The sequence below is a fragment of the Xenopus tropicalis genome, chromosome 4 (assembly GCF_000004195.4).
Source record: "Xenopus tropicalis strain Nigerian chromosome 4, UCB_Xtro_10.0, whole genome shotgun sequence".
NCBI lineage: Eukaryota > Metazoa > Chordata > Amphibia > Anura > Pipidae > Xenopus > Xenopus tropicalis.
Genome location: NC_030680.2, coordinates 52,475,357 through 52,487,519, shown reverse-complemented (window position 1 = coordinate 52,487,519; position 12,163 = coordinate 52,475,357). Strand labels below are relative to the sequence as shown.

General features: G+C 39.4%; 1 protein-coding gene across 2 annotated transcripts in view; it reads left to right on the top strand.

Moving 5' to 3' along the window:
• Positions 1 to 12,163, top strand: part of cmip (c-Maf inducing protein) — a 124,002-nt gene that overhangs the window by 42,993 nt on the left and 68,846 nt on the right. For both annotated transcript variants that reach the window (XM_004913537.4, XM_002938136.4), the window contains exons 2-3: positions 2,159 to 2,284; positions 11,596 to 11,646. In XM_004913537.4, coding sequence (XP_004913594.1) covers positions 2,159 to 2,284; positions 11,596 to 11,646 — 177 coding nt within the window. The remainder of the gene's footprint in view (positions 1 to 2,158; positions 2,285 to 11,595; positions 11,647 to 12,163) is intronic.

The following is a 12,163-nucleotide window of genomic DNA, read 5'->3' as shown; positions in this document are numbered from 1 at the left end:
TGTGTGATTCAGATGTATTCCCTGGCTCTTCCGCTTCAGTGATACAAATGTTGCAACTGTGCAGAAAGCCAAAATCAAATATAAGAACACATCTAAAACAATCTGGAAATGCCCTAAATCTTTCTCTGTGTGCTGACAAGATATGCTGTTAATTTGCCTGATCATTTATATCCAGAGGTCAATTTAGTAAAAGGATGGGAATCTTTATTAATCACTTCTCATTATAATTATTGGGAAACTCATCCCTTTTAATTGCCCAGTTAGCAAATATTTTGCATGATCTGAACAGATTGTGTGCCAACCTAGAAAAGGCAACCCCCCAAGTAGGGGCCAGTCTTGCTCTATATTGAAATTTGTGCATATTTTCTAAAAATATAAATAACCTAAATAATCACCAATGCAGCCAAAAAAATACCGGATTGATTTCAGAAGATTCCATTGCTCAATATAATCCAGTTTTAAGGTGTTTCATAAAGTTTATATCAGAAGCCAAGAATGAGGTGTTCCACATTAGTGGCTGAAACCTAAACTGCCATACACAGCTGTTGCATCCTTTTCTTTTTTATCCCAAGAGTTTAGCCTTGTGTGTGCCAAGTTTTGGATTAGAGTAGACAGCGGCTTCTGCGTAAGTGCCGATTAAATTACAACTTTGTAACAGAAGTAAAGAGTAGCCTTGATTTAGTTGTTATGAACTATTATCCACGTTTCGCACATGGAATCACTCCTTTAAAACCTCTCAAATAGCTTTAGTCTGCACAAGCTTTAAGCACATGGCAAGTTCATTCTCTATGGCAACTGGCATATATCAAGGGTTCCATTAGTTTAAAGAAAATGTTCAGTGCAAGACTAACTTTATCCAGACATGCTTTTATAGCCTTTTGATCTGTTAGAATCAGCTGATTCATTAGACTCAGAGGAATTGTTATTTGTTTGGGTTCTTTAATGATGGTGCTGGTTAACCTATCTACCAGACTTTACCTTGTCTGTCTGTACATGCTGCTTATTCCAGTATGGGGTGGTCTTACATATAACGTTTAGTAGTAACCCTGATGCCAAGCTTTTAGTTCACTCGGATTGTGCCTGCAGAGATGCAAATATGAAGCTTGTGAAAAAGAAGTACCATGACTGATAAGAACCCTGCCAAGGGCTTATGAGTGATTGACCGCTCTCTCTAGAGCGTCTGCAGCAGCTGTGATGCATATGCCCCTGTTACAGTAGAGAAATTAATAAGCAAAGTGTCCATGCTCTTAATAACTTGACTTTATGACTTCCATGCTGCAACCATTTTTGCCATTTACATAACTTCCAACAAGCTTATGATGCAGACAGAAGGACTGAATATAAACAGAGCTTACATACCAATGCAGATATGTGTATTACATGCCTTACCTGGCCAAGGTAACTTACTGCCAAGGTCCTTGTTACTCTATCATTTTATGTTTATGTTAATGTACAGTAAATATTTTATTTAGTGCCTTGTATTAAGTGTAGTACCCATATATTTACATTAAAAATACACATAAAAGAGCAAGTCTTCAAGTAAACATTATAAAACATATAAATATTATATGTCAGGTCATTTAAACCAGCACTGAATTTCATTAAAATGGCATTGGTCTTTTGTCAGCACCTTGCAGTAAAGCGCCTTCTGTCTCATTTTCTGTTTGTCTGTTGGCATTGGTGGGAAAGAATGAACTTGCTTGCTTTTTCTAATCCATGAACAGGAGTGAGGGTGATATCACCTGAGATATTAGTTATAGCATAGACTAGGCCAGCAGGGGAACAAAACAGACAGAGTGAGAATCTTGACTAGTCTTTATATGGAGCAAATGAGACAGCGGTTACATTTCTCCATACAGAAATCAATTAGGTAGATTTTTCAGTTGCTTGCAAATTGATCACAACTTGATCAATACATAATAGTGTTTTACTTACAAAGGGTTAGCCAACTCTTGGCATGCTGAAATTAGCACAACTACAATCCTCAGCAGAGAGATGGTTGATTAATTCTTACCTGACTCTATAGCTTAATCTGGGTCTCAAATGGACAAACACTGCCATTTATTTTCTAGTTGTATAATGTGTTTCTTATGATCATACAAAGTGTGCACTAAGAAAGTCTTATACACAAGCTGATGCTTTTCATTTCCTTTTGCAGCCTACCGGATACATGGAAAATAGCATTTCATACAGCGCTATTGAGGATGTTCAGCTGCTATCCTGGGAGAATGCCCCTAAATACTGTTTACAGCTTACTATCCCTGGAGGCACTGTCTTACTTCAGGTATTGTAAACAATAATTATCTTTCTATGGATTACAGTTGATTTTAGGATGAGAGAGTGAAACGTGCACCCCCAACAAGACACCTCTTTCTGAGACATGTTTGCTCACGGCAGCTTGTAGGCGCAAGTCAGACAACTTTATGGTGTATGTACTAACTTGCTCTTAAACATCGCTTTTTTTTCCTTTGGCATTTGAAAACAAGAGGATCATATTACATGTGTACAATAAAATAGGTATATCATTTATTTCCTGTAAATTATGTAATTTTAGATGATTGGTATTAAAAAGGGCACCTTATAAAAATTGACAGTAGAACTACTAAATTGGATGAATATGTAGGTTTTTCTCTTTGTCTTAGTTAATAGCTACTGTATATTGACATTTGTGTTTTGAAGAATGTCTGTTTTCAAAAAAAAAAAAAAAAAAAAATTCAAAAATAGGAAAAGTGGGTTGGGCCATCAGATTTCATCCATTGAATTTTATTTGTTTAAATTTAAAATGCTGCCATTCTGACACTATTTATGCCAGGGTGCCCACAGTTTGTCACTGGGTGACTTCGACTCAAGGTTAGAAAAAGTAGGCACACCCACCAATCACAATTTATGTATTGACTTTTATTGGTTTAAATTTATACTGCTGCCGTTCGTTAACTATTAATCCTAGGGTCCCTAAACTTTGCAGAGTTAGTCACTGGGTAACGGAGCCACCAACCGCCAATCAGATGTCACTCATTGACTTTAAGTGGGGAAATTTAAATTGCTGCCATTCAGACACTATTAAAACCAGGGTCCCCAAACTTTGCACAGTGGTTTTTACTATATAACTGTGGTCCGAGGTTAGAGAAAGTGGGCAGAGCCAACAACAGATCAGATTTCATTCAGTGACTTCACATTTTTCAACCCAACATGAAGTTTGTTCTCAAACTTCCCTTTCTAGTTTCTTAATCATTTTTCTCACAAAGGAGTAGTTCTGTGGCTGGAACCAGTGAAGGACCCTATCACATTTTCACAACTCACACTAGGGTCAGTTTCATCAGGAACCTCCCTGTATATTTTTGAAATGAGCATACAAACTCCCTACCAAGTGCAGGAATATTGTCAATAACCCAAGTACATATATTTATAGAAATTCTTGCTGATTTAATAAGGGGTGCCTTGTTTCTTCAATCACTGTGCCTGCTGAATCTTGGCTAGATTTTGCACTGTGCTAACGGCACACACTATCTTAAAGGATTTACATAATCCTTTTCAGCAAGACCTGATTTACATTAGTGGTCTGGCTTGCTCGTGGGCCTAAAAGGCCAATGAAAGGACACATTTGGGAGATTTTCCACTAGGGTTGCCACCTGGCCAATATTTAACAGGCCTAGCCTGGCCAGTATTCCAACTTTACAGGAATTTTCTGTTAAATTTGTAATAACTAGAGACATGAGACTAAATCAACTCTCTGCCTGGCTCTGATCTGCCCTGCTCTCCCCTTTCTAGCTCCCACTGACTCACCAAATCCCCTCCTGTTCTGACTCCACCCTGTGACACCACGGATCTGCTCTTTTACGATTCAGCTTACCCTGTCAAAGACCTGTCCATCTTCCCTGTAAAAATGTGCCAACCCTATTCTCCACAAGCTGAAAAACATTGGTCGAGAATACACCATGCATGCCAAGGGCCAAAGCCCTGAGTAAGAGAAATCTTCTGTGTACTCCCTAAATACAATCCTACCCATGATTGGTAGTCTGGCTGCACCATCCAGCAAGACATACCAGTAAATACTGGTACCCTTCTGATGCCTACTTGTTGCAGTGACATCACAGCGCAATTACCATTTTGGATGCCTATTTGTTAGTCCAAGGATCTGTATTCTTATCAAGGTTGTTAAATTGGGACCTTATCCAGTCCTGGAATTGGAAGGGATGCCATCCCCCCACTTGAAATAGCATTCCCTTAGGGGGATGCAAGAGTTTTTAATCCCAGAACTACCAGAGCTGTCTTTTGCTCATCCTTTTTTGCTCCAATTCATGTATAGACCTTATCCCTTATATAACACTCTTACATGGCATAAGCAATGAGACTGTGAATATTGCTGTACATTATTTTTCCCCTTAAGAAGTATATACAGTGGTGTGAAAAACTATTTACCCCCTTCCTGATTTCTTATTCTTTTGCATGTTTGTCACACAAAATATTTCTGATCATCAAACACATTTAACTATTAGTCAAAGATAACACAAGTAAACACAAAATGCAGTTTTTAAATGAGGGTTTTTATTATTTAGGGAGAAAAAAAATCCAAACCTACATGGCCCTGTGTGAAAAAGTAATTGCCCCCTGAACCTAATAACTGGTTGGGCCACCCTTAGCAGCAATAACTGCAATCAAGCGTTTGCGATAACTTGCAACGAGTCTTTTACAGCGCTCTGGAGGAATTTTGGCCCACTCATCTTTGCAGAATTGTTGTAATTCAGCTTTATTTGAGGGTTTTCTAGCATGAACCGCCTTTTTAAGGTCATGCCACAACATCTCAATAGGATTCAGGTCAGGACTTTGACTAGGCCACTCCAAAGTCTTCATTTTGTTTTTCTTCAGCCATTCAGAGGTGGATTTGCTGGTGTGTTTTGGGTCATTGTCCTGCTGCAGCACCCAAGATCGCTTCAGCTTGAGTTGACGAACAGATGGCCGGACATTCTCCTTCAGGATTTTTTGGTAGACAGTAGAATTCATGGTTCCATCTATCACAGCAAGCCTTCCAGGTCCTGAAGCAGCAAAACAACCCCAGACCATCACACTACCACCACCATATTTTACTGTTGGTATGATGTTCTTTTTCTGAAATGCTGTGTTACTTTTACGCCAGATGTAACGGGACACGCACCTTCCAAAAAGTTCAACTTTTGTCTCGTCGGTCCACAAGGTATTTTCCCCAAAGTCTTGGCAATCATTGAGATGTTTTTTAGCAAAATTGTGACGAGCCATAATGTTCTTTTTGCTTAAAAGTGGTTTGTGCCTTGGAAATCTGCCATGCAGGCCGTTTTTGCCCAGTCTCTTTCTTATGGTGGAGTCGTGAACACTGACCTTAATTGAGGCAAGTGAGGCCTGCAGTTCTTTAGATGTTGTCCTGGGGTCTTTTGTGGCCTCTCGGATGAGTTGTCTCTGCGCTCTTGGGGTAATTTTGGTCACTCCTGGGAAGGTTCACCACTGTTCCATGTTTTTGCCATTTGTGGATAATGGCTCTCACTGTGGTTCGCTGGAGTCCCAAAGCTTTAGAAATGGCTTTATAACCTTTACCAGACTGATAGATCTCAATTACTTTTGTTCTCATTTGTTCCTGAATTTCTTTGGATCTTGGCATGATGTCTAGCTTTTGAGGTGCTTTTGGTCTACTTCTCTGTGTCAGGTAGCTCCTATTTAAGTGATTTCTTGATTGAAACAGGTGTGGCAGTAATCAGGCCTGGGGGTGACTACAGAAATTGATATTGAAATTGAAAATTGAAATTGATAAACCACAGTTAAGTTATTTTTTAACAAGGGGGGCAATCACTTTTTCACACAGGGCCATGTAGATTTGGAGTTTTTTTTCTCCCTTAATAACGTAAACCTTCATTTAAAAACTGCATTTTGTGTTCAATTATGTTATCTTTGACTAATAGTTAACGGTTTTTGATGAGCAGAAACATTTAAGTGTGACAAACATGCAAAAGAATAAGAAATCAGGAAGGGGGCAAATAGTTTTTCACACCACTGTATAAGAGGTTTTATAAGGGCATAGAGTGATAGCTGAGGGCAGTTGGGTGATATAACAGTACAGATGCAAAATTGCTTTAGTGCAGTTGGACATAGCAAGCAATCTGATCCTGTTCTTTCATTTGTTAACTTGTAGGAGGTTAATCACAACTAATTTCTGCTTTGTTGCTATGGGTAACTGATTTGGTGCACATTAGTATTTGTGGTACTAAATCAGCCTCAAAATGTTATAGTTGAGTACTAAATATTTAAACTCCTGGTGAACTGATATTGTTACGTCCCCCCTCTTTGTAAGGTATTTATGCAGTTGCCTTTTTAAGGGTTTCCCAGGTGTCTGTCTCATATGTATTGTAACACATGGATATGTGATATTGTGAGGAGTTAAACCTTTAAACAGGAGTTATTATTGCTGTGCTTGTTTTCCCTTGTGTAAATGTTTTGCACACACACGTGGTGCCTTTTTCTGTTCTTAATAATCAGAGGTAACCAGATGGAAAAACAAACATGGGAGAAACCCTTGTTAAACACAATGAGAATACAGAAGCTGGTGCAGCACTTTGACTCTCCTGTCTACTGCTGAATTAATGGTGTTTACTCTGAGCTTTCCGAACTAAAAGCCCAATAATTCCTTTTTACTTTATACTGTACCAAGGGTTACCAGTTGCCAATGTTAGGAATAAGTAGGGTTGCCACCTTTTTCTGGTAAAAATATTCTAGCCTTCCTTTATTTTTATATATTTTTTTCCTTTTGATAACATTGACATAAAGCATTATTTTTAAGAGCCAGGTAGGAAGCCTAGGAATAATTACTCTTGGGTTAACTAGCTGAAACCTCCTGTGCTCAAGATGGCGTGGTTACCACTGAACAGGATTTGCTATCGGGAAATGATTAACTCGCCAGATCACTGGCAGGGGATAGAAGTTCTAGAGCAGCAGTGACTGGATATCAGCAGGTTGCCTATTTTTGTCAAAGGTGGAGACTTATAGTTGAGTTTAGAGTAACAATAGCTGCCTGTAGCTTGAAAACTAGGTTTTGTACAATTTTATCGGTACATCTGTGGCCAGCTTAGAGCAGTACAAAGACTTGTGCATTTCCCATGAATTCAATGCTATTTGCATAGTCTGGGGGCATAATGTGTGCATTCCCTTGGATGTCCCCAAACTTCATTTAGCAGCTTAAATGAAGGAATTCCAGAATGCACAAGTTGCTGGATAGTCTGTACTCCTGCCTGGTGTAAAGTTCTCGGATGACTTGCACCCACCAGTGGCTTAACTATAGAGTGGATAAGGGAACAGCAGGCCCACAAGGTTACCTGCAACACACAAGAAATTGTAGGTTACCCACAATTTTGTGCAGGCTGGGAACAAATTTTTTTTTATGCCACTGGCACCTACAATGGTCTACTCTTAGGGGTATATTTATCAAGCTGTATAAAAAGTGGAGTGAAACAATACTGGTGATGTTGCTCATAGCAGCCAATCAGATGCTTTGCTTTGGATTTCTAACTGTTGAAATCTGGTTGCTGATTGGTTGCCCTGGGTAACATCACCGGTAATGTTTCACTCCACTTTTTACAAATATACCCCACGTGCCTGGCACCATATTTGTCAGTAGGCAAATGTTACACCCCTTAAGGTTCCTGCGCTTGTACCTGTGCAATTTGTAAATGAGGCCTACAGTCTTATTTTTTACATCTGTATTTATTACATCTGTACTATAAGCCCACTTGATTGGGCTTATGGTAAATACCAGTGTTTATTTTCCCTTTAGGCTATGTTCAGATGTGGCTGTTTCTAGGCCTGGGGATAAAAGCAAGCTGAGAAACAGCCTGACCAGTCACTTCCACTGGACCTGCATGCACAGTGTTGGTCTGATTATAATGGAGAGGATTTCAACACAAAATGCATTCTTTTGCGTTTAATTGATTTCATTGAAATCCGCTCTGTGATTCTGCACCCAGGCCAATGCCTTCCCTGCAGGTACAGAAATATCACACAACGGAGGTGAGTGCGAGGCTTTTTCTCAGACTGAATTCATCTTTAGGCCGAGAAACCACCACGTCTGCCTATAGTATTAAACTGGATATATATCCAAGTGTAAACATTATGCTAGCAGAATGTCCTGTCTGTATACCTAAACTGCTGCTAAATATACATTTTTAGCATCCTTTAACATTTAAAGCAATGTCCTATGTGTGATTACCATTGTTTGTGGGCATTTAGTTTTTAGATTATCAGTCAAGGAAACACCTATGCCATGAGCATTGCTATTACTGCTCAATTAAACGTTGCATTGCTTAGCTATTTTAAGGCCCCATGCGATAATGTACAACAAGATTATTTCATGACAAGCTGATTTGTTTACACAAAATGGGTCATTTGTACATGTGCTAAATTCTGTGACATCCACAACTGCTCACCAGGAACGATGCAGATTTCCAGGGATTAGGATGACAAGTAGTACATTACCAAGATTGGGGGTAAATAGGTTTCAAAAATATTTTGTTTGACTTGGTTATCAGATTTTAATAATGATTAATTTTTAGTAATATAGCTTCACTGGGACATTGAACTTGAATTTTCTTTTTCAGCTCCCAGCATGCCTTTTTCCATATTAATAGTCCTCCTGGACCAAAATTTAATACTGCCCTCTTGGTCATAACTGAGAAGGGACTGTAGCTCCTCTCACTTCAACATGTAGTGATAACCGTTTGCCCCCTGAAAAGGAGCATCAGCTGATTCAGTTTTATACCATAACTAGAATTAGCTTCTGAGCTGCCTCTATTATATGCATGCATGTATGTATGTATGTATGCTGAGATGAGCACCTTATCTACTGCAGAGGGGCAGGGTGCAGGACTGCTATCTCATCTGTGGACAGTGATCACATCTAATAGATGAAGCACTTTGTTATCAGAGCACAGTAGTACCCTGTGAGATAAGCACTACCTATAGGTGTACAAGAGAAAGCTTGGCCTACTGGGACTCTGGTGATCAAAGAGAAGAGAAGAACAGGCAAGTGTGTCAGAATTATGTTGAGTATAATATATATAAAGTGGATATAAAAAGTCTACACACCCCTAGTAAAATGGTAGGTTCCTGTGCTGTACAAAAACATTTTCATTTCAGAAATGTTTCCACCTTTAATGTGACCTATAAACTGTACTACTCAATTGAAAAACAAACTGAAATCTTTTAGGTGGAGGGAAGAAAACTAAAATAATGTGGTTGCATAAGTGTACACACCCTCTTCTAACTGGGGATGTAGCTGTGTTCATAATTAAGCAATCACATTCAAATTCATGTTAAATAGGTGTCGGCATACACCTGCCATCATTTAAAGTGCCTCTGATTAACCCCAAATAAAGTTCAGCTGCTCTATTTGGTCTTTCCTGACAGCAAAAACCATGGTCCACAGAGAGCTTCCAGAGCATCAGAGGGATCTCATTGTTAAAAGATATCAGTCAGGAGAAGGGTACAAAAGAATTTCCAAGGCATTAGATATACCATGGAACACAGTGAAGACAGTCATCATCAAGTGGAGAAAATATGGCACAACAGTGACATTACCAAGAACTGGACGTCCCTCCAAAATTGATGAAAAGAGTAAAGACAAGACGAAAACTGGTCAGGGAGGCTACCAAGAGGCCTACAGCAAAATTAAAGGAGCTGCAAGAATATCTGGCAAGTACTGGTACATGTGACAACAATCTCCCGTATTCTTCATATGTCTGGGCTATGGGGTAGAGTTGCAAGACGAAAGCCTTTTCTTACGAAGAAAAACATCCAAGTCAGGCTAGATTTTGCAAAAACACATCTGAAGTCTCCCAAAAGCATGTGGGAAAAGGTGTTATGGTCTGATGAAACCAAGGTTGAACTTTTTGGCCATAATTCCAAAAATATGTTTGGTGCAAAAACAATACTGCACATCACCAAAAGAACACCATACCCACAGTGAAGCATGGTGGTGGCAGCATCATGCTTTGGGGCTGTTTTTCTTCAGCTGGAACTGGGGCCTTAGTTAAGATAGAGAGAATTATGAACAGTTCTAAATACCAGTCAATATTGGCACAAAATCTTCAAGCTTCTGCTAGAAAGCTGAACATGAGGAGGAACTTCATCTTTCAGCATGACAACGACCCAAAGCAAACATCCAAATCAACAAAGGAATGGCTTCACCAGAAGAAGATTAAGGGCTCTGGCACACGGGGGAGATTAGTCGCCCGCGATTTAACTCCCTGTTCGCGGGCGACTAATCTCCCCCGTGTGCCAGAGCCCTAAAGTTTTGGAATGGCCCAGCCAGAGCCCAGACCTGAATCCGATTGAAAATCTGTGGGGTGATCTAAAGAGGGCTGTGCACAGGAGATTCCCTTACAATCTGACAGATTTGGAGTGTTTCTGCAAAGAAGAGTGGGCAAATCTTGCAAAGTCAAAATGTGCCATGCTGACAGACTCATACCCAAAAAGACTGAGTGCTGTAATAAAATCAAAAGGTGCTTCAACAAAGTATTAGTTTAAGGGTGTGCACACTTATGCAACCACATTAGTTTAGTTTTTTTGGTTTTCTTCCCTACACCTAAAAGATTTCAGTTTGTTCTTCAATTGAGTGGTACAGTTTATAGGTCACATTAAAGGTGGAAAAAGTTCTGAAACGATTTATCTGTGTCTCGTTTTTGTACAGCACAGGAACCTGACATTTTATCAGGGGTGTGTAAACTTTTTATATCCACTGTAAGTATATATTTTTTTACCAAGCTGCAACATTGTCATAAATGCAGTACTGTGAAACAAAACAAGAAGCCTTGCACACTGTATTGTATTCATGCACAGAATTTGATACAATAATGGCTGTTTTTAGGGGACAAGCCACCCTTTGTCAGAGTCCATCAGAAATTCATTACTTCCATCCAAGTGTTATTTTAAGACGAAGTTGGTTAAATGTAAAACTTAGCCAGTATTAACCTTAGCCTAATTTTATAGTTTGATCACTGCCATGTCTGCACTTATTATATGAACCTCTGGTGCTGTTTTCTCCACCAATTGTTCTGTCGGGGAAAAAAAAGGGAGCATTGTTCATTTTCAATAACAGACTCTGCTGCCCTGATTAAATGTATACCCAGTTTCAGAGCAAATATTTACATGCACTGCAGGAAGCAGATACTGAAGGATCATTGTTATTTGTACACCACACCAGCTCTGCCACTGAAGTGTCCAGCAAAGCAGATAAGGTATTTGCTATAGAGGATATTCCAGGAAATACATTCTGTTTGATTTTTGATAATAAAGGTGGGCTCCATTTGCCTTGATACAGTGGACTTCTGTTAAAACCAATGTATCTTCTTGACACACCAAATGTAAGAAAACCTTAGCTCATCTTTTGTTAGGAATATTGATAGGTGCATGGTTTTACTATTTGCTGAGGCAGTGAATTATATACTATACTCTCATAATGTGATTTGTACCAGCAGTCATATAAAAAAAATACATTTTCACAATAAAAAAAGGGGACACTGGGGTAAGACGTAGGGGGAACATCATGACAGACCTAATATCTTCTTCTTGCATTTGTTACAGGCTGCAAACAGCTATTTGAGAGATCAGTGGTTTCATTCTTTGCAGTGGAAGGTGAGTAAGAATAATATATACACTTTTACTGAATAAATGTCAACATAGCATGTCAGTAAGGGATTTTTGGCATCTACAACAGTTGTTTTAACATGGGTGAAACATTTGATAACTGGTGCTCATAGTAAAAGGAAGGGATTCATATCAATGTTACTGTGGCGAAAAGGGTGTAATTCATAGACAGGAAATGCTGATTTAAATGAATATATGGAATGGCTTTCTGGAGACACTCTTGGCTGCAGCTTTTGGTCATGGAAAACATGTTCTTCAAAGGAACATTAAACCTAATATCACTGTGTGCTATGCCAAATCAATGGTGGTATAATGGTCACTGCAATTGGACTGTCGTGGGAGTTTACAGTCTAAAATTAAGGTGTGAACAATGCAGGGGGGAGGGAGGGCAGTTAATCTCCGTACACAAAGGTAAGCAGTCACCACAGCCAGACAGGTGGGGGGCCACACAGAGGGGTGCCGTGGGCTGCCAGTTGAACTGCACTGTGTTGGAGCATGCTTTTTC